This window comes from Telmatherina bonti, assembly GCF_933228915.1.
Source record: "Telmatherina bonti genome assembly, chromosome: 16".
NCBI lineage: Eukaryota > Metazoa > Chordata > Actinopteri > Atheriniformes > Telmatherinidae > Telmatherina > Telmatherina bonti.
The window spans coordinates 9,133,223-9,157,098 of record NC_136614.1 but is presented as its reverse complement, the minus strand read 5'-3'; the positions used below and the strand labels follow the sequence as shown (position 1 = coordinate 9,157,098).

At 44.8% G+C, this 23,876-nt stretch overlaps 1 protein-coding gene across 1 annotated transcript; it reads left to right on the top strand.

Annotated features, from left to right (window-relative positions):
* Nucleotides 1–1,554: 1,554 nt before the first annotated feature.
* Nucleotides 1,555–11,773, top strand: zbtb25 (zinc finger and BTB domain containing 25; the record flags this gene model as incomplete). Its single annotated transcript, XM_079255871.1, has 2 exons — nt 1,555–1,734; nt 10,603–11,773. Exons 1-2 carry the CDS (start codon nt 1,562–1,564, stop codon nt 11,771–11,773), a joined length of 1,344 nt encoding a protein of 447 aa, XP_079111997.1. The 5' UTR covers nt 1,555–1,561.
* Nucleotides 11,774–23,876: the final 12,103 nt, after the last annotated feature.

Here is a 23,876-nt window from a genome sequence, read left to right as displayed (position 1 = left end):
ATATATATATATATAGCTGTTTCTAGCTGTTATTGATCTCATTGATCAGTTCTGCTGCTCTCCCATCAAAGATCGAAGCCTTTTTATTGATTATCTATTGATGACGAAATGATTGATTGACACCCGGTTCCGCCTGGTTCCACCGCTGGATCACGTGACCAGCCCCTTTGACCTCCTCTCTCGCGAGACGTGACGCGGCTCTACGCGAGATCGCGTCTGCAGCAACAAATCTCACCTGAAGACGATCTGCTCGTTTCTACGGTAAGAGGCTGATTAACGGCGCGCGTGCACCCCTCCCGCAGACAGGGGCCGCGCGCGCGGCGCAGGGGGAACCCTCGCGCATCTGCATGTGCGTGTGCGGCTGATGAGGACGTGCGTGTTCTGCTGAATGTGGATGAGAGGATGGAGGAGGATGCAGAAAGCGCGAGGACCGCTGCGTGACGTGCACGCGCAGAGCAGTGGTGCCGCCGGGTCGCGCGGAGGAGGTCTGGTTTCCGGTGTGTTTGGGTTTTCCTGCGGCGTGAAGACACCTGAACGCCTCTTCATCACGCGTGTCATCCTCCTCTGTGTGCGGACGCGTGCATGCGCGCGTGTGTACGCGTCCTGCAGGTGACCTTCAGTTAGGTCAGAGGTCAGGTGTCCAGATGTTCAGGGTCATGTTTTCTGACAGCTGGAGGTGGGCGGGGCTGACGTCACGCCGGTTTGAAGGACAGGTGTCTGCGCGTGCACGTGTGTTTTCCTCTCTGGAGAAGCGGCTGTTTGTTTGTTGTTGGGACGTCACCAGGAACAGGCAGGTGTTCCGTGTTCGGATGGTCACGTGACGCGCGTGCACGTCAGGGTCAGACTGTCAGAAGGTAGTAAACGCAGCAGAGATCCGGTCTGGTTCTTCCTTCAGCCTGATGTGCAGGAGGATCCTGATCCGGGCCAGGTTCACGGCATGTGGACGGGACCGATGGCTTAGAAGAGAAGATCGGGTCGGTCCAGACCGCCTCCTGATCTTCAACTTTAGTGTTTAGTTAGATTTGCTGAGGTGGTCCGGTACCGGTCCGTGGGTTGCAGCAGTCAATACAGTTTCATGATATTATTTATGCCAGTTTGGGTCAGAACATCTGGGTCAGAACATCTAAATCAGAACATCTGGGTCAGATCATCTGGATCTGAACATCTGGGTCAGATCATCTGGATCTGAACATCTGGGTCAGAACATCTGGATTAGAACATCTAAATCAGAACATCTGGGTCAGATCATCTGGATCTGAACATCTGGGTCAGATCATCTGGATTAGAACATCTAAATCTGAACATCTAGATCTGAACATCTTGGTCAGAACATCTAGATCTGCCCACCGAACAGAACATTCGGGTCCAGTCTAAAGTGGTTCTGTTCTGCTGACGTCAGTCTGAACCAGGTCTTTACAAACCAGAACAAATCCAGTAAAACTGGGCAGATGTTTCTGGAACCGACGGATCCTCCGACAGAAGAATGGGTCATAGAAACGGGTCAGAAGTTCTGTGTTGGCCGTGATGTGACTCAGAACCGTGTGTGTGTTTCAGACGGGTCATGGAGGTGTCGTCTCACAGCCTCTTCCTGCTGCAGCAGCTCAACGTGCAGAGAGAGTTCGGCTTCCTGTGTGACTGCACCGTCGCCATCGGAAACGTCTACTTCAAAGCCCACCGCGCCGTGCTGGCCGCCTTCTCCAACTACTTCAAGATGATCTTCATCCACCAGACCAGGTGAGGACGCACGCCGCAGCTTCCTGCGCGTTCTTCCCGCCGATCCTTTCAGACTTCACCCGGTTTATGTCATTAGTATCGTTCTGACTTCGCAGGTTGGCCTGTCGCAACAAGTCAGTTACCGTATTTTCACGACCACAAGGCGCACCGTACTAAAAGGTGCAGTCTGTTATACGTGCCGTTACTGTATTTAACACATACATAAAGCGCACCTGATTATAGGCGCAGGTTTTATATAGAATCCACGCAAATGAAGAAGGCAAATGACCAGTATGGTATCGCTACCATGCTGGTCCCCTTCTTCTCCACAGTGTGACCCACCGGGATGTCGAAGGTGAGCGGCACCTCGTCCATGTTAGCTATGTGCCTGGATGGGTTTGTTGGTGATGTGTTTGCTGCAGTAGGAGCGAAAGATGTCCAGCTTCTTGTTACAATCCGCTGGAAGTTGCTGCTCTACTGTAGTCCTTGTCCGGATGGAAAAATGGCAACGTTTCATGAAACGAAAGCACCAAGACGGACCTCCTAGGAAATGTTCAGTTTTCATTTCTTCTGCTAGCGTTACTGCTTTTCGTTGAATGGTGACCGTCGAAACGCTTCTCCCACTCGTTCTTTGTTCGAGGATCCACTGCTCCAGTCTTTCCTCCAACTTGGACCACCTCGCCTTGTATCCGCGAAAACTCAGCTGCGTCTTCTTGACCTGTCGAAGCTCGTTCTCCAGCTTCCTCCACTTGCTAACCATCGATTCGTTAATCTTAAATTCTCTCTGGTCTGCTCGATTTCCATGTTCCTCCGCGTAGCTGATGGCCTTCAGTAGGTCTGTGACTATATGCTTTTGTCCCGATTCAATTCAATTCCAATTTTTTGGGTGCCGATTCGATTTAAATTGCGATTCTCAAAATTCTCAAAATCATTTTTTTTAGATTAAAAACAAATTTTTCTTGATAAAAATTCTTTTTGCTAGTAATTTTTCTTGATTTCAGGAAAAAACAACACAGTAGCCAGACCATCATTCTGTTGCTTTAATGCCCAAGAAGACAAGTAAAAAGATCAGTAAAAACAATGAAAATGACAAAATTTTTTATAGTGGATTAATTTTATTAATTTGAAAAAAAAGAAAGATTTTTTTAAACAAAAAAATCTATTTTAAAATTGTGAAGAAAAAAAATCCAGATTTCCGATTTTTCGATTAGATTTTCCCACCCCTAGCCTTCAGTTTAAACTGTGCTTCATAAGCGCGTCTTTTTGCCATTTTCAGGGTTGTTAAAACAGTGATGTTCCGCATAACGCACATACCCATTCTTTTATATTCAATCAACGCGCACACTTCCCCCTTTAACGTTGTCATGGTGTACTTTTCTACATCCGCCTGACAACAACACCACACACACACACAGGGCGCACCGCACATTTTGAAGAAAATCTAAGACTTATATGTGTACCTTATAGTCATGAAAATACGGTAATCGCACGGTAAGAAAAAACGCGCAATAAGTTTGCCGGACGCAATAATTTTCATTTGTCTTTCTTTTCTCTCTCGAGTGCCGCATTTGTTTTAAGACAATATTAACTAAACACGGCAATAAAACAATCTTACATCTGTGCTGAAAACGCAGCAGTTTTTATCAAGCCTCCCTCTGAGTGGCGCCTTTTTTGTGACTCGGATTTTTGTGCCGCTTCACGTCATATTCCCCGCCGTGTGACACGGACACATTACTTTGAAATACCCTCTCACAGTCTCCTGGAACAGGTTTAACCCAGGAATATCTGCTTTCCCAGTCTTTGTTGTAACAACACTTTCTTTTCTTCTTCGCTGTGGTTGTCTCCCTGTCCTCCATGATCAATCGGTGTATTTATTATTTATTAATTTTCGTTAGTGGGTGCACCGGTGCATCCTAGATGTGCATTAAGTCCCGCCTCCTAGTTTGATTGACATGAGTGTAACTCAAGTCAGCAGGCGGTGTGATGTGACAGACGTAAAATATTTTGCCGCACACAATTAGTAAAAAACCGTTTTGTTTTTTTTTTCCCCGAAGACTGGTCGTAACAATGCGGGACAGCACCCCGTTTTGTGGGACATGTGAAAAGTAATAGAAATGCGGGACTATCCCGCACAAAGCGTGACATCTGGCCACCCTAGCTGTACACAATCGGCCAAAATAAAGACAGAATAAAACAGTTCAAATGCAAATAAATAACACAATAAAAAAACAGGTCATACAAGGAATACGGAATTAAAACAACAAAACAAACTGTAAACAAACAGGCTAGCTCCATCTTCCCGACAGTCCACGATCACTGCGGTGTTTAACCGACAGATGAAACACAAACAGGACGGCGCAACATGGCGTCCACTCAGACAGCGTGGTTGGGAAAGCCCTGCTGCCCTTAAATATTGGTAAAAAGGCGACATTTTGTGCAAACATTTCACAGCCTGTATGAATTGCGAAAAATGAAATGAAAAATGACATTTCACCATTCCACCTGTGGTCCAGTCCAAACACGTCCCCTTATACGACCATAGACAATGTCAGTGTTTTTCAACCACTGTGCGACACACTAGGGTGCTGTGAGAGAGCATCAGGTGTTCCATGAGAAATTACTCAATTTCACCTAATTGGTCTTCAAAGCAGCTCTGTGTTCATCCAAACAGCCCCAGTGAAAGATAATAAAATTCTTTCTTCTTGTGTTTATCTGATTTGTATTCAAGAGGCTTTGACAAGATGGACTTTCTCATAATGATTTGGACTTAAAAAAAAAAAAAAAAAAAAGGTTGAAAAACATTGGGCCATGTTACTGTGTTACAAGGTGTTTAGAAACCAGATGTTCCAGATCAGCGATTCCCGATCTTTTTGCAACACAGTGCCCCCTAACCACTGCAAAGTATTTCTTTGTTAAGAAAAAACTTGAAATACAGCATTTAGTCATTTGTGTTTGGTTTATTCAACTTTCAACCGTGCAAAACAATGGAAATCTCTGCAACGCTTTAACCAGGACTCCATTGTTTGTGTTTTCAAGGCGACGGTGACTGACGAATATGATATGGCTCGTAAAAGATGGGGTTCTATTCACGTTGGAGTGTGGGATTTTAGGAGAAATGAAATGGTGTAAATCTAAATGTAAATTCAGTTTATTAATGCATAATTACATTGAATGAGCTATATTAAATATTTATAAAATATTATATTTATATTATTTTGTTTAAGAATGTTTTAAAGAAAACATGAAAATATATATTTTCAAAACATTTATACCATGGTCCGGGAGAATACTCGATTCTGATTGGCTGCAGGTTGTCGTTTAAAAAGTAATATTGGACACCAGTTAAACAAAAGTTCCGTCATATAGCCCAATAGTTCTAAATCAGTGCGCTGGCTCAAACAGCAGTTGGTAACCGTGGCAACAGAAATGTTGGTGACAAACGGGCAGAAAGAATCTCTGGACTGACACCGTCAGACATCACATAAACATGATAAACATCCTCCCCGATTTCCTTCTCATTGGGAAGAAATATGCATTTCAGGCAGAAAATAATCATATTTTCACTGTAATCCGTTAAGAGGAGGGGGACGGCACTTCCGTTCAACACTCTTATCTTTCGGACTCGATCACCTGACGGCGCACCGTGCGGACACACACACACTGACGTTCATAGACACTGAGCTCCCCACAATTACCCCTGGCTTCAGTGTGCAGACTGAGGTGCATCATTATACCCAATGATGCTCCTCAACGTGGGCCCATCATTAGGTATTTGTTGCAATAGTATCTGCTGCTGAATGCGCTGCAAGTGTTCTCAAAGCCGGTTACCTTGTAAACACCACAAAAAAATCAAATCAAAGATACTTTATTCATCCCTGAAGGGAAATTCAGAGTTCAAGCCAGCTCGTCCAAGGTCAGACATACAGACATGTAACATTAATGACAAAAGAGTAATACAGAACCAAGCTTAAGCTTAGGCCGTGCAGCCAGTTTACCAGCACTGCCTTACAAGAAAAGAACAGAGATACATTAGGATCATAGGGGAGTTGAGGAAAAAAAAGGTCATGTAACTCTGGACATACAGAGACATGTCCGGACATACAGAGAAAAAAACCCCTCATACACTGAAGCACAGACTAAAACAAGACACACAAAGTCCAGGGAGGCGGTGAGTGATGTGGGAGGGGACTGGGGGTGGTTGAGGAGGGGGACAGAGCGTCTATGAACATGTCTTCTTCCGTTCTCAGGGGGGGTTGTGTAGGCTCAAGGCCGCTGGGAAGTCGAATCCAGATATGATTGTTGTTTGGGTTCCAGGCGAGGAAAACAATTTGCCCTTGGCCTTGAGTCCATAGCTGTTCTCAGGTAGGCAGCTCCAGACAGCCGAATGGGGGGTCAATTTCCACCGATCCTAGCAGACATATTCTCCATGTTGTTATCAATTCTGCGGTCCAGCTCCGGGACCTCAGCCAAATGTCCATTATGGACCAACTGGCATCCTGCTTATGGTCGAGTCCGGTCAACGCAAGAGTCTGTGCACTGCTAGCCCGCCACATACCGTTACAGAATTCTGGCAGTCTGCCAGTTGTTGCCAGAATCTAACGGGTCTTGAGGTAGATCAGAACTCCGCAAGCGCCAATCAGCAGAATCCCAATCACCAATCATCCGATGATGTAAACATCCTCCACATCCTCAGAGGACAGAACCGCCAGACACATCGGTCTCCACCTGGCCCATGAGTCCTGAACGTATCCAGCTGGAAGCGTCCCCTCAGGACATGCAGGCTCCCCTCTGCCCGATCTTCGGGTTGAGAAAATTTGATCAATTGCGTTGAGAGACCATCCGATCAAATCCATGACGTAAATTTTAGTGGAAGTAAAGAGATGTAAAAAGAGGCTCAGAGTCAGACTGGACAAAGTCGCAGGCCAGAGTGGGAGGGAGGGGGAGGAAACAGGAGCAAAGGAGAGAAGCATCCGCCTTTGCTGAGAGCAGGAGTGGAAGATGACATTAAAATTATGTTTTTCTTGTGAAAAACATAATTTTAACAGCAAAAACAACATTAGTAATTGATCTTATATTATTTCCTCTGTGAGTGACCATGGTATAAGCAGGATAATGCCCTCTGAGGTGTCCATTATCAGAAATTTATGGACTTCGTGAAGGCAGTGGAGGACGGTTCACACCCCGTGTCATCCAATAATTTCTGATAATGGACACCTCGTTGGGCATTATCCCTTACTTAACGTACCCCCTCGAATGCCTTGAAGTACCCCCAGGGGTACGTGTACCTCCGTTTGAGAAACAGTGTTCTAGATAACCACGTTGCCAAAACCCCAGGAGAAATCCTGATCTGTTTGAACAGACTGGAGACTGGATGAGCATAAACTAGTCTGCACAGAAAGTAAAGTATGTCGATCTTTCAAAGGATGTACTTGTATTATTATGGTATTATTGTTATTTTAGATGAATATAGTCTAAAAATGCCAACAATAATCACTTAGCGCAATGTTATCGTCTATTGCAATAATTTCTGAGACAATTAACCGCATGGCAAAATTTGTTTCAGGTCTATTCGTAGGTGTGACTTCAGTTTGTATTCTGAGGCCAGTCTGGTCAGGTTTACCACACATTTAGAAATGTACACGTGTAACTAGATGTCACACATGCTCTGTCCTTTTTGGGCCAAAAGGAACACCGGAACAAGGCTTATCATGGTCTGTGATATTTCTGATGCCAGTTGGCGTGCATTATTTTTGTATGCACGCACACATAGTTTGACAAGTTCAATCACCTTTATGTCACATTCCGTTCATTTACATGGGAGTTTTAATTCCTGTTTAATTGTGAATAGAAGTTAATTCCGCTTTAAACTGATGAAAAACGACCATGTAAACACTTAATTCCTAATGCAAATTTCTATTTGGAATTAAACTTAATTCCGATGTAAGTGTCTGGTTTATTTGCATTTTAATTCCAAACTATTTAATTCCTCTGTCATGTAAACCTTCATTCTGCTCTAAGTTAATTCTGGTCGTTCTGTGCATGCTCATAACCTTGTCCTGTCCTGATGAACGTGCGTTGTTTTGCCTCCCGTGTTCGGTGCTCTATCTTTCTTCTTCTTCTCAGTTGCTGCAGAAAGTGAAGTAGTATGCTCGTGTTGAGCTGCTACTTCACATTTATAATAAAAACAGCGGTGAAACTGGTACTTATTATGTAGTTTTTACAAGTTGTGACTGAAAAGACGAGAAGCAGGGAGCCAACTTTGTTTATTTCCGGTATACGTCATACGTCACGTGCACCCTCTGTCCAATCAGAACCCTTCCCAACCTGTCGCTCTAAAGAGGAATTAAGTGAGGGCGTGTTTCATGTAAACCTTCATTCAGAATTGTTATTTTGATGTAAGCTCCCAGGAGAATATGTTAATTCCGAATTTTTTAATTCAAAATTATTAATTACGAATTAAAAAACATCATGTATACATACCCTTTCAAAGCAGGATTTTTTATCTCAGTCCGTTTGCTCGGAAAGTCCACTTCGTTTGGGGTGTCGTGTGAATACGCAAATGAATTCTGATTCAAATCAAAGAAGAGGGTTCGGTCCGCTTCAAACGGACCAAATGCAGGCAGAAGACTACAAAAAAACACTGCACCGTGGATTCAGCAGAGAGTTCTGAACGGGAGAAAAGTCAGATGTGGACGAATCTGTAAAAAGTTATGATAGAAAGCATCTCAGGTCCGTGATGGGTCACAGTTCTGCTGACTCGGCGTAAATGACCTGGCTCTGTGCTGATGGAATAGACTCTGACTGGGGGTCTGTTTGTTCTGCGTGGTTCATGGTCAATCTGGTCCAGTTGATCCAGATCAGTTGATCCAGATCCAGTCTAGTTGCTCTCGATTACCTGATCCTGATTATTTTAACCCAATTAATTTCACTTGACCCCGATCAGTTGATCTAAACCATGGACTGTTTATAAAAGATGGGCGGAGCCTCCGTGACGTCATCCGTAGATTTCTGAAGAGCTGAATTGAAGCTCGGTGGGCGGTTCCCACCATCGCCATCTTGGCAGCGGCATGGCGTGTCGTCTCGCCTGGAAAATACAAATATGGGCAAAGAAGTGGAGCTGAGAGGGGGGCTGTGAGCGTCATGGTGGATGATTGACATTGAGCGAACTCCGAACTGCCTGTAGCTGAGAGCTAACCGAGCTAACCTTGAGATAACAGGAGCTAACCAGCTAACGGAGGTAAGCGGGCTAAAGCTAAGTCACATTGTTAACCGGCCAAAAAACCACGGTTGTTCTACGTTCTTCTCTCTTGAAGCGGGAGATTGGGTACCTGTCAATCAAAAGGACACGCCCCTAAATATGCTGAATTTCAGAGAGGGTCTTGGCTGCTGCATGGAGAATGAGGCGGTATGGCTGCTCAATTATGGCAAAAATTATAATCACAATTATTTTGACTAAAATTGAGATCTCGATTATTTAAAACGATTATCCTTTTATCTTTAACATGATTTTTTTTTTTTAACATTAAAAAAATGCCTTTAGGATTCCACATATTTTAGAAAACAAACCAATAACATGAAGCTTTGTCTTGACAAAGTGCAAATACTGATGTAAACTGAATACATAAATAAAAGTAACTATTAAACAAAGCTGCGCATCGTGATGTTGGTTACGAGTTGTTTAATCCGCTTATACAATCATGGTCCCACACCGTAAATATTTTATAACAAATTTGTATTTCTTTTCCACAACATTTGCTGAAGTATTGGAACTATTTTACGTTGGCCTGGATGTAGTTTTTATGCCAAACAACCAATGTCAGGCTGCAGCGCGTTTCTCTCATTCACCTGTTAAAAGACGGCTGATCTGAACCAGCTGATTAACGCGTCGCTATGGTAACGCCCCGTAACAGAGGGATATTACAGTGATTTAACTCGCCGAACTATGTATAGGAGAATAATGCAGCCAGTTGTCACTGACAATGGTATAAACTATGTTGTAGTGAACTTCCATAACCTACTGCAGTTATTCTACATCGACCTGCAGCCGGAGCCGACTGAGACTGGCCGCCTGGGAGTGCTTTAGGACGGGAGAGGCTCCCGCTGCTCCTTCCTTACAGTAACTGCAGAACAATATGTGTCTTCAAGTCAGTCGCCAAAACACCAGAAAAGTCTCTAATAACTCCAGGAAAAGTTGCCAGATTTGTCGCTAGTTGCTTTTAACAAAAAAAGTCGCCAGATTTAGCGAGAAAGTCGCCAAGTTGGCAACAGTGTCTGAATGAAACCAGAGAGGCTGTGGGAGGAGTTTACAGCACAGCGCTGCAATGCCAGAGACACTGGATTAGCAGCTGAAGACAGCAGGAGAGGAAACTACAAAGAGAAAAATAATAGCACCCTTTTATTTTTATGATCGTTGAAAACTCAGATTGTAATTGAGACAAAAATCCGATTAATCGCCCAGTCCTATGAGGCGGGGCTGGATATTTGGCAGGGTTGGACCATGCCCATTGGACGTCCAACTCTGCCCAATATCCAGCCCTGCCCCATTTTCCAGGCTGCAGCTGGGAGTTATTGGAATTTTAAGGGGCTCAAGATTTTGGATGCCCTAGTGGATGAGGGGGAATTGCAGGTTTATGCACTTCTGCATAGGCTTCACTTTTTACCACCGGAGGGTCCGGCCATCTTTCATATACAGTCTATGATCTAAACCCAGGCTAGTTGATCCTGATTATCTGACTTACTTGACCCAGACTACTTGATCCCAGTCTAACCCACTTGGTCTTGCTAAAATGATCCGGTCTAGTTAATTCTAATCAGAAAATCCTGATCCAGCTGATCTGGATTAGCCGGTCCCATCGCTGTGTGATGTCTCATGTTTTCCTGTTTCCTCAGTGAGTGCATAAAGATTCAGCCCACCGACATCCAGCCGGACGTCTTCAGCTACCTGCTGCACATCATGTACACCGGCATGTGTCCCAAGCAGCAGGTGGACCAGAGCCGACTGCAGGATGGCATCAAGTTCCTTCACGCCTACCAGCTGTGCCGGAAACCCGGTGAGGGCGCTACGGACGCCACCACAGACGTGGTCCGTATGTCCAACCTCTACGGCATCCAGATCTCCTCCCAGCTGGCCAACAAGGAGACGCCAGGAGTCCAGAAGACCACCACGGTGTCCCGTGGAGCCCCTGAGGATGGGCGGTCCTCGAGCCGAGTGCGGTCCCACTCCCAGCTGTCCTTGGCGGTCGGACTGGAGGGCATCCCACTGGACCATCAGGCCTCGACGCTACGTAACGACTGCTCCGTGGCTTCTGGAGACGACTCGGACGTTTCAACTCGCATCAAGCAGGAGCGCGTAGATGAGGAGGAGGATGGTGAGGAAGGGCCGGGGGCGGGGTCTCCTTCCCCAGCCCAAGGCAGCAGTCCCAGACAGGGGTCCCTTTTCAAAGACCGGCCACTGGTCCTGCTGTGTCCCCGCTGTGGAGAGCGCTGCTCCTCACCAGAGGGCCTGCGTGAGCATCTGTTCAGCCACGCCCTTGATCCCGCCCGCCTCATGGAGGGCCTGTCGCAAGGTGGCGAGCTGGATGCCGGCGCGGAGGAGGGCCCCCCGGGGGCTCAGGAGCAGCTGGACGCGGGTTGTCTAGAGGAGGCGTTGAGGCAGAGCCAGGCGCTGGCCAACCAGCTGGCAGCAGAGCTGAGGAGAAGCCGGGGCGGAGGCGGGGCCGGAGGCGGAGGTAGCCCCGCCCCTACCGTCTTGCACTCACGGAAACGGAAGATTGCCTGCGCCGTCTGCAGCATGCGCTTCTCTCACAAGAGCCAGCTGCAGGAGCACATGTACACCCACACCGGAAAGCCTGGCCGCTATCACCGCTATAACCGCCTCTGCAGCCAGCTCTTCCAGGGCTCCGCCCACTTCTGCGAGGGCGGCACTGACGTGGGAGGGGCTTCTGCCGGCGGCACACTGTCTGAAGACGCCAACAGGGACGCTCAGGACAACGGCAGCTCCTGCTACTCCCTGGACTCTGAGATCTCCCAGGAGAGCGTGGACGGCGTTCCCGTTGAGTGATGTCATGTGATGATGTCATAACTCTGACTGGAACCTTTTGTTCTGATGGCTCTGTAACCGTGCAGGTATGTGTGTGTGTGTGTGTGTGTGTGTGTGTGTGTGTGTGTAATCAGTCATGTGATTATTGTGTGGTGCTGTGGTGGGACTCAGCAGAGCCTCAGCAACCAGAGAAACCAATTTGGACTGGTTTGGACCAGTTTGGACCAGTTCCTCCTGCAGACTGAATGTCAGAACATGTTGGATTTCCTTGTTGGGCTGTTGGGCGAACGCCACCTCTGATCATCGTCCGTGTTAAACCGTTGGAAGAGGAAGCAGCAGAGGACAGTGGAGGAAGACAGTGAGGACGTGTCCGGCTCATGTCTTCAGGCTCCGTGTTTGCAGTGCCTTCGTGTGACGTCAAAGCTTGGTGACAATCTGCAGCTCCGTCCATTCGGCATGTTTTCCTTTCACAGCTTCAGGACGAGCCATCTGGGACGTTCAGCTGAAGCGTCACAGATTAAAATATGGAGACGGTTCGTAGCAAAGACACACAATGCTCCAGAACCAGCTGACCTCATTCTTCTAGACCAGGAGATCCATGAGAATTTCGGTCCGAGAGAGGCGCGGTCGTGCAGGTTTTAGATGTTTCAACACATCAGAGTCACCGAGCTGCTTGATCCACTTTAACCAGGTGTGTTGGAGCAGGGAAACACTGAAACCCTGCCGGCCTTTTAGGATCAAACTTGCATAGTCCTGGTCTAGATGGAAGAAATGTGCTGCTGCACTCAGGATAGTCCAGGTGTCCGGACCACAGTTTTTATGGAGAAAAAGTCCCTTCAGCTGGAATTCTTTCATTTTCAGGCTGTAATAAAAACATCTGGTGTTAAAGTCCAGTTTCTCAGATAAACGTTGGATGAACAGAAAGCTGAACAGAAACTAAAAGTCTGAATCAGTGCGGTGATCCAGCAGCAGCCAGACGGCTTTCCTGATCAGTAGCTGCGTTTCCATTAGCTTCTCACTGAATACCATCTAAAATGTTCATCAAAGTACCGTTGTGATTTGCAGATGTTATTCAACGCATGTACCATAACTGTGTTCAAATCTAACAGTGTGTTCACACCAGATGCATTTTAAGCGTGAAGAGCGTCGGGTTTACATGTAAAGTCTATGTGGAGACGCGTCAAGGAGGCGTCAAGCTTTCTCACAACGCATTTTCAGCGTTTGCCGTGGTGGCATGACGCGTGTCACGCGCTGAAAATGTAAATCGCTTTATAAAGATGCGCGGAACTCGCCGCAAAAGCCAGAGATGGAAAATCTGAACTTTTGCCACTTGATCTGGGGTGACAACCAATCAAAACAATGTGTAATTTGGCTCAGCGGGTTGTCAAACTGGGCCGGGGTGAGACTAAAGTAGCGCTGGAAGCTAACCTCATCAGCACGCTGCTCCTGGAGTAAATCGTGGAACTCACCGAATTCAGAACACTAACGATGTATCTGGTGAACCCAGACACGCAGCTTAGACGCCCTACGACGGCGTTCTGTAGCTTTATTTATTAAATAATGCCGCTCTCTCTACTGCATCCGCCATCATTCAAACTGACCAGAAGGAAAGCTCCGCCTCTCTTTTCTGCCACGTTTGCCGTTCGCTCCCGACAAGTGACAAACACGGCAGGAGCGTCTTGGGCGTTGGACACAAAAGTGCCAGATTAGTGACCAGCAGCGAGCGTTCAGGTGTGAACACACTGTAATTCTGCAAGACTTCACCTTGAGGAGGAAGAGATCGGAAATGTTCAGGTTTCAGAGCAGCTGTTTCGGTTTCTACAACTGCTGCTGTCGTCATCAGAAGACAGAAGAAGTCGTCTTCATTTTAAATGAACTGGTCATGTGACTCCGTACGTCACAGCCGGCTACATGTAAATGTAAAAGAAGTGTTCCATTATACTTTTGCAATCTTTATCAACACATCTGAAAAAACATCTCGTGAAATAAGTGTGAAAAATGTATTTATTTTTTTAAGAAATGGCGACGTTTCCATCACCAGTTTTTTATTGCGATATGTAGGTTTTACGGGGGGGATGTAAATGCAGCTAATGTCTCGCCGGGTCATGGAGGTTTGCAGCTCTCTGAAGGTCGCGGTATTTTATCACTATAAAGTAGAAGTAGAAGACTGAAATTGCAAAGTTTTTTTTGCTGTTTTCAACTTCTGCTTCTTCTTCAGGTGCTTTTAATTTGGCGGTTTGTGTCTTTTTCTTCTCTGGTTTGTTTCTGTTGCCAATTGGATGTCAGCTGTACAACTCAACACTCCCCCGCGGTTTCTAGTGGTATTCTGCAGCAAGTGATGGACAACTGAACCCCTTGAAACGGACCAAATTACACGAAACCGACGCAGGTGACAGATGAAACTGTCTCGTATTCTGCATCAAACATAAATGGGCCTTTAGCCGATAGACAGATGGACCAACATTCGGCTTTAGAACACTTTGGTTTCCAGAGGAGTTCATGGTGGACTCAGTGGCTACAGAACCCAGATTATCATCCGTCCACCACTCTGCTGGCAGCTGGTATGAGGCGTTGATGTTGGTCTGCTTTGGTTTTTTCTGCACTCGGCACAAACGTGTCCGCTTTGGTCTGGTCGGTCGAAAGGACGTTGTTCCAGAAGTCCTGTTGTCTGATAAGTTGCAGCTTTGCAGACTTAAACTGTACTTCTGTATTCTTTATAGAGAGAACAACACTTCTAAACAAGTCTTACTGGTTTGGTCTTTTTCCCCAACAGGACTGTCCTGAGCTTTAACACATAACATGCTAACTCAGGCCTGGAGAGTCTGAGATGTGGCTCGTGGGTTTTTTTGCTTTCTCATCTTGGATTGAACGGATTGGGAAGTCCCCTCCTGGGAAACAGCGGTCTTCAATGATTTCCTCAAGGGAATATTCTTTCCCTGCGATGGACTGGCGAGCTGTCCAGGGTGTACCCTGCCTTTCACCCAAAGACTGCTGGGATAGGCTCCAGCTTCCCCATGACCCTTAATCGGACTAAGCGGTTCGGATAATCAGTGAATGAATGAATGAATAATATTTCTTTGTGTAAAATGACTGGGAGTTTGGAAATGACCTGATAGCCTTCACCTGACCTGATGTAGCATCTCCTGGCTGCTACGGAGGACGACTCTGACTTTTTATTTCTGTTCAGTAAGTAATGACAGGTTTTATCCGTCATTTAACACCCGATGAGAAGCAGATGGTTTTTAATTTAACTTTATTTAAACATGGCTAGTTTTAGTTCTGTATATATCCTTTGTGAGGTCTTCTCTGGTCAGAAAAACCTGTCACGCCAAGGAAAATCTGCTACACTAGATTGGACCTAAGATGCAGACAGCACATGAGGAGCACAATTTATTGCAAACGTATGTAGAATCGCTTGGGTGTTTTCTGTCCAGGTTGTGTTTCTAGGAGGAGAAGATAATTAGTGGAGTCCAAAAGACATGAAGTGTCCGAGATTTTTGCCAAGATGGAGCTTACTGTGACCAGGGGTGGTTGTTTGGCTGGAGGGGGTAGTCAAGTTCCTAGGCATGGTGGACAAGATGGCAGGGCGAGCAGGCAAGCAGAGCAGCTGGAAATAACTCTTGGGTTGGTGGAGTGGATCTAGGCAAGGCGAGGCAACGCTGCGTAGATAGCAGGAGCAAAAACATTGGTTAAATAACTCTTCAAGAATACTGAGAATCTCAAGAAGCCGGATTAACCACAGGTACTGTGAGATAATCTGGCGGAGACTGGAGCTCTTGCAGGTGCTTAAATAGCAGTGCCAGATGAGCAGCAGGTGTGTTCCATTAGACTCCGCCCTGAGCCACCTAAAAATCCAGAAGAAGAAAAACACTGCCAGGAGAAGCCCATGACAAAACCACCGTCTAGCCTACTCAGATCCACCCACAAGTGTCATCATATGAGTTTTGTCAGTAAAATGTGTTGCATTGCCTTTCAGTCCAGACTGACCGGGACTTTGTCTTCATGTCTTCATCTGTTGGTTCTTCGTGAAACCTCTTAGTCTGGATCGAAACCAGAACTCGTCTCGAACTTGGACACAGAACAAAAAAAGTGAAATCTGTCAGAGTTCATGAGTTTGATATTAAATGCTGTTGCAGTTTTCTGGTTCTGCTCAGTCCAGACAGAAAATTTCAAATTTAACCAGCAGACTGGTGTTAAACCATCAGTCGCTGTTTGAAGAACACATTTCTTCACAGAAAATTCTCATTTGTCTCCATCAGCCGGTCAGGAGACAGTAGCCAGCGTGTGGTCAGCAGGGGGCGCTGCAGGCATGTTCTCCAACTGTTTTTCTGGGAAACTTCTGAATTGCAGTTTTGATACAATACTTTATTTTCAGACTTTGTGCAACTGTATTTATATTGATAAATTAATAAATGTAAATAAAAGAGAGTCAACCGTAGTCAAGAGAAAGCAGCAACTATTCCCGTATTTTTTCAGCATACGGTTGCAATAACCGGCGAAATGTTGAGAGCAGATCGTGTGGAATTACATTTCACAAGGTTGAATAATAATTTATTTGACCAGATAAAAATAGATAAATCCAAATGCATCAAACAATCAAACATCTTAGTATCAAATTCATTTATATACTTATTTATATTGTAGCTACCTTATGTCTAAGTTAAATAACATTATAAAAAAATATTTTAGCATAAAAACGTTTTTATTGTTTGACAGTGATCTGTATCAAAGCAATATCTCTGACCTATGTAACAAATATAACTGAGAAAAATCAGGTAAAAATTCATGAAGTTATTGTGATTGGACCTACACCTTACAGATAAATGCATTGAAGGCGTTTAGGAGACCCATCCAAGATGGTGGCGCAATGAGACGTCAGCTTGTATAGGCATCGAGATACGATGCGACACCTATGTATACATATGATGTCTATGGGCAGCAGGTGGCGCTGTAGGATGTGGTCCACTTGTCTGTAATAAACAGAAGAGTAGTCACTGAGACCCAAACAGAACCAGAGAAACAGGAACAGATTGTTCTGTCTGTCACGTTTATGTATATTTATTGTTAATTAAACACGAGAGAGATGTTTGACCTCGAGTGTTTCCTGATCCGGAACCACAGAACGTCTCTGGGTTCGAACCGGCGATGACAATCTGGACGAGAAGCTGGCTGCAAGACGACAAATCAGAAAAGTTGGGACTGTTAAACAGAAAAGCACTGAAACCCTGAAAACAAAGTGTCCTCTGATTGTTCTGTAGAAACGGCGACTTGCGAACGCTCTCAACCTTCCAGAGGCTGCTCAGGAGAACATGACAAAAACCAGCTCAGCAAAGATTCCAGCAGGACGCCTGTGTTTGACATGCAGCTGTGCAGCATTCCAGATGTTATCCATCAGCTCCTCGTTTTGCTGTAAACTTGGTTAAAAGGTGCAGACGTTGGACGATGTAACGATGTAAAACACAAGCTCCGGCAGAAAACACACTCCCCCAGCATTAGCTGAGGTTTCATCTGCTGATGGCTTTGCTTTGTACACGACACGGGGAATGTGTTGCTGAATCAAAATAAACAGTAATTCCTGTTTCTGATCAGCTGTAGAAGCAACAAATGAAGTTAGAGGCTGAACGGTGGTTCTGGTGGTGGTTTCAGCCGTGTTCAGTTGGGTTTTGATTTGCAGCGGATGTCATCGCTAGGCTTCCGTTAGCGTCTTATTTCATCCATTCACAGCGGAACATGTTGAGTATCTACGAAGTCTAGCGATGTGCAGCAGTCTGAAGCTGCGTTTTGCTGTTGCTGTGGATGTGTAGCTCTGTTTGGAGAATTTAAGCATACAGGGAAATCCAGGAGCTATGATGTGATCATGGCTGATGAAAGCTCTTGTGGCTAACTGGGAAAATCCTGCTTCTTCTGCATAAAGATGCGAAAACAGATGAATATATGAACATCGCGTCTTAAATTATTTCTGTGTTGAAGAAACGAGTTGATGAAGAGTTTCAGGATTTATTATTTCCCTGCCAGTGTCTGTGCCCTCGTCTTCGTCAGCCAATGTAGTTAAGCAACCAATAACGTAACAATTGTGAGCATTTTAAATGTAACAAGGTAATCTATGATTAACTAGTTGGTTAACTAAACTAGCATGTTAATGTAATTTTACATCAAACAGATTAATTTAATTTTATATTTGTTTTGTGCAGTTTGATCAACAATAGGTATGATTATATATTTCACAAATTATTGTGTTTTTTTCTTCATTACATTTAAAATGGTCAAAGTGATTACATTATTGATTTCTCCTGAGGGTATTGATCACATCGTTAAAAAGTGAACGGATGTCCCTGATCAAAAGGTAGTCAGTTCACGGATCTGCATTAACCCTGCAGAACCCCGATCCAACCTGTACCATGGCAGAACCCCGATCTGACCCGTACCATTGCAGAACCCTGATCTGACCCGTACCATTGCAGAACCCTGATCTGACCCGTACCATTGCAGAACCCCGATCTGGCCCATACCATTGCAGAACCCTGATCTGACCCGTATCATTGCAGAACCCCGATCTGACTCTTACCATTGCAGAACCCTGATCTGATCCGTACCATTGCAGAACCCTGATCTGACCCGTACCATTGCCGAACCCCGATCCAACCTGTACCATTGCAGAACCCCGATCTGACCCGTACCATTGCAGAACCTCGATCCCACCTGTACCATTGCAGAACGCCAATCTCACCCGTACCATTGCAGAACCCTGATCTGACCCGTACCATTGCAGAACCCCGATCTGACGCGTACAATTGCAGAACCCTGATCTGACCCGTACCTTTGCAGAACCCCGATCCCACCTGTACCATTGCAGAACCCCGATCTGACCCGTACCATTGCAGAACCCTGATCTGACCTGTACCATTGCAGAACCCCGATCTGACCCGTACCATTGCAGAACCCCGATCCAACCTGTACCATTGCAGAACCCCGATCTGACCCGTATTATTACAGAACCCTGATCTGACCCGTACCATTGCAGAACCCCGATCTGACTCTTACCATTGCAGAACCCTGATCTGACCCTACCATTGCAGAACCCCGATCTGACGCGTACCATTGCAGAACCCTGATCTTTACCTGTACCATTGCAGAATGCCAATCCGACCCGTACCATTGCAGAACCCCGATCTGACCCGTACCATTGCAGAACCCCGATCTGACCCGTACCATTGCAGAACCCCGATCTGATCCGTACCATTGCAGAACCCTGATCTGACCCGTACCATTGCAGAACCCCGATCCAACCTGTACCATTGCAGAACCCCGATCTGATCCGTACCATTGCAGAACCTCGATCCCACCTGTACCATTGCAGAACCCCAATCTCACCCGTACCATTGCAGAACCCTGATCTGACCCGTACCATTGCAGAACCCCGATCTGACGCGTACAATTGCAGAACCCTGATCTGACACATACCATTGCAGAACCCCGATCCCACCTGTACCATTGCAGAACCCCGATCTGACCCGTACCATTGCAGAACCCTGATCTGACCTGTACCATTGCAGAACCCCGATCTGACCCGTACCATTGCAGAACCCCGATCCAACCTGTACCATTGCAGAACCCCGATCTGACCCGTATTATTGCAGAACCCTGATCTGACCTGTACCATTGCAGAACCCCGATCTGACTCTTACCATTGCAGAACCCTGATCTGACCCTACCATTGCAGAACCTCGATCTGACGCGTACCATTGCAGAACCCTGATCTGACCTGTACCATTGCAGAATGCCAATCCGACCCGTACCATTGCAGAACCCCGATCTGACCCGTACCATTGCAGAACCCCGATCTGACGCGTACCATTGCAGAACCATGATCTGACCTGTACCATTGCAGAATGCCAATCCGACCCGTACCATTGCAGAACCCCAATACGACCCGTACCATTGCAGAACCCCAATCCAACCCGTTTATAACAGAACCAGGCTTTTTGACCTGTTGCTGACAGAGTTCTAGATGGTTCTTGAGTTAATTGCACCATCTCTTCCACCTGAGACCAGATATCCGACTGGTCCGACCACAGTCCAGGTTCTGCCTCCGAGTCCAGAGAAGTTGAAGTTTGTGAATGTAATTCTGTCGTCGAGCTTGATGAAGGTTTCCATGGTAACCCTTGTTCATATGGTTCTATCAGCTGGTGGTGATGGGTCTGGATGAAGGTCCGTCTGGAGGATCAGCGATCACTGTGTCCAACTTAAACTTGCTTCCTCCTTTCACCACGGCATTTTTTCCACATTGAATCGTTTAGTGATGTCCTGACTGCAGAGGGAGAAATCTGGAAATCTGTCGTCTTTCTGAGAGAAACTTTGTTTTTAAACTCTTCAATGATTTTCTGACATTTTGAGGCAAACTGAAAATAATCTGAACATCTCGAAGGCTTTTATAGATGCAGTTTTTGGTCCAAATCGCTGTATAAAATGACATTTTTTATATCTCCTCATAAGCTCTTATTTGCTTTTGGAAAATGTTTCGGGTCTAAAGTCTAAAAATTTCTGAATGTTTAATAAAATATTCTGGATTTGTTGTGACTGCTGGGAAAAAATGGAATAAAAGTTTTTGTCTGATCAGCAGGTAATCAGAGCGCTCTGACCAAATCAATCAGTCCACATTTGGACAACTGAACAGCGTCTGATGTCCCAGGACCAGATGATCTCCCACTGTGGTGTCATTGATTACTGATCGGTGAATGTGTGACTGTTGTACTGTCGTTTTCAGCTGTGTTTGTTTGTTTGTAAACAAAGTTCTGTGTTTTTTGCACATGTTCGTTTTTCATTGATGGAACTGTAATGTTTTGTAAATAAATGTCTTTTTCCACCAATCACAATGCAGCTCTTCTGTTTTATCTTTTCATTCATTCATTCATTCATTTTCCAAACCGCTTATTCCAATTCAGGGTCGCGGGGAAGCTGGAGCCTATCCCAGCTGGCTTTGGGCGACAGGCAGGGTACACCCTGGACAGCTCGCCAGTCCATCGCAGGGCCACACACAGAGAGACGAACAACCACACTCACGCTCACTCCTAGGGACAATTTAGAGTGACCAATTAACCTATCATGCATGTCTTTGGATGGTGGGAGGAAGCTGGAGTACCCGGGGAGAACCCACGCATACACGGGGAGAACATGCAAACTCCACACAGAAAGGCCACTGAGGCCAAGGATTGAACCAGTGACCTTCTTGCTGTGAGGCCACAGTGCTAACCACTGCGCCACCGTGCAGCCTCTGTTTTATCTTGAATGTCTTAATTTTCTCCTGATAATTGATAAGCAGCAGAAATATTGGATCAAAGGGGACGATAAGAGCCATGAGCTGTAGATATTTAAGGATTTTTCATCAGCAGGAACAAACTCCGTTTTTGTTTTCAACTGTTATTTGTTTTTAAAGCAGTTGTTTATTACAGAAATGATCATTTTTCTGATAATTATCAGATTAAATAATTGACTTAAATTGTTTTAAATGTGAGATTTAGTCATGGTCTTTACATTTCTCCTTTTAATCATCCTAAAAAGGAGAAACAGTGTCCTGGTTCCTGCGTCTCTGTGTGCACTGAGAGGTCCAAACCAGCAGGGGTAAGCACACAGCAGGGCATGCTGGGAAACTTAGTCCACAGTGACTGCTGTCTTTAACATATCTGTTTCTACATATAACACGAAAACACAGATTCTTTGCTCACATCTGGGTCAAATACTGTAAAATCCTCTTGTTTTATTACTCAGGGAGTTTGTTACTGTGTTTGAGTCTGAAAATCTGCACTTCTCTGATGAGAGAACCAACTCAGAGCAGAAATACTTCACCTCCATCTGCAGTTACAGCTTCCCATCATGATACATTCACTGCACCTCAGATCGACCGACGCTCAGCTTAATTTATTAACTGATTTAGACTGTCGCCCCCTGCTGGTCGTTACATGACTGCAGCATTCAAGACGTCTCACCTGTCAGGACGTCTCACCTGTCTCAGCAGGTACAATCCATGACGAAATCATCACTTAATGTTTTTAAGCTTCACTTTGAGTTTCACTTCATTTCCCAGAATCCTTTTCACTCAGAACAGACTTGCCGAAGCGTCCTGCTTCTCTCACCTGTCAGGGGACGTGATTGGTCCATGTGCTGTTGCTTAGGGACAGGCGAAGGTATTTTTACTCTCCATCACTATAGAAACAAAACCTGCTGCACTTCTTCTTCTTCTTCACACCTTTAAAAATAGACAACAGCAGAAATCCAAGCCGCCTGCAGCAGATCGCTGATCACTGATCAATACTCCAAAGTCTTTGTTTTTTCTGCCACTGATTATTTAAAGGGATAGTTTGGAACTTAGTTATTCTTTTATTTCCATTGCTTAGTTCCTGTTGTCTGGTATTGTGTTTTGTTTTTTTTTTTGTCTTGTGAAGTCACACCTTGTATGTTCCCTTGTCTTTACTTCCTGCTCAGTACACATCTGGTTTTACTTTGTAAATATTGATGAATACCAAATATTTATGTAGCAACCCAAATTTTTCTTTAATATTAAAGACATTCTTAGATAAACATTTACGTAAAACACTGAGGTCATTCATATGACCATCAAAATCAAATATCTGAGAGAAATCACATTACTGTAAAATCTGAAATCGCTTGTCGACATCCACAGTTTAAATGCAGTATTTTAAAAATGGCTGAATAATTTCAGATTCCATATTATGGGGTTGTGTACAATTCTTGTTATTTTCAAAACATTAGTTGTTTGTTGAACTTGGTGGAGGACTCATTCTTGGGGTTAGCTACTGATGTATGAGCCAGCAATCTTAGCATTAGCTGCTAATGTGAGAGTAAGGGGTTTTAGGGTTAGCCAGTAATCCAAGAGCTAGCAGTCTTCCCTTTAGCTGCTAATGTAGGAATCGGCATTCACAGCATTAGCTGCAAACATGAGAGCCAGCAGTATTAGCATTAGCTGCTAATGTAAGACTTGTCTTTTTTAGCATTAGCTGCTAATCTGACAGCTAGCAATCTCAGCATTGGCAGCAAATACAAGTAATCTTTTTTAGGGTTAGCTGCTAATCTGTCACTGCCAGCAATCTCACTATTAGCAGCGGATAAAAGAGTCATCTTTTTTAGCATTAGCTGCTAATCTGACAGCCAGCAGTCTCAGCATTTGCAGCGAATATAAGTAATCTTTTGTCGCATTTGCTGCTAATCTAACAGCCAGCCGTCCCAGATTAGCAGGTTGTGCAAGAATCAGAGTTCATTGCATTTGCTGCTAATTTGATAGAAAACTTTCAGATCTGAACATGCTAAGATCTCACAGAGCACCCATAAGCCATCAATCAGGTCACAGCTATCACCAAAAAAACCCAAAACAAAATAATCTGAGTTTTATGAATGAATATGAGATTAATTACATTTGTATGGATTGAATTTTTTTTACACATTTATAATTAATGATTTTATCATGTCTACTTCAACAAGTTAGCCTCTAACAAACATGGTATGTTTATCTCAGTGGTTTATTCACATAATAAAAGAGAGGAAAACTGCATTGTTGATTTACTTGTTGAGTAATTACATTCAATCTTCTGAAAATAGCTGAGGATCACCACCAACTCCCGCCTCAATTTTTTCCTTTATGTCTGGTACATTTTACTATAATCAAATGATTACATTTGTTTAGAATAGTTTAGCTTTATTGGTAAATATAATTTATGTTGCATTTAAAGTAAATTTAGTAAAGTAATAAAGGTGTCATGCCCTGTCTCTTTGCTCAGTTTTTCCTCCCTCTACTGTAAAGTTGAAAAATAGTCACAGTGACCAAAGGAGCCTTTCTTCTGAGCCCTTATGGCCCATTTATGTTCCCTTAGTATATTTCTGTTGGACCAGTGTTATTTGTGTCAAACAGCAGCTGTTTTGCCAAAAGACAGCTGGAAGTTAGATGCTTATAAATCCTCTGATCAAGCTGAAAAGAAATGTTCTATATTACAAGGGAGTGTGCCATATGAGGCACCTCAAATTTCTGTTACGATTCAGGGTTCTACAATTTGATTATTCAATGATTATCAAGATTTTCAAAACATCTTTTTTTGCCGCACTGAGTTTTTATCTA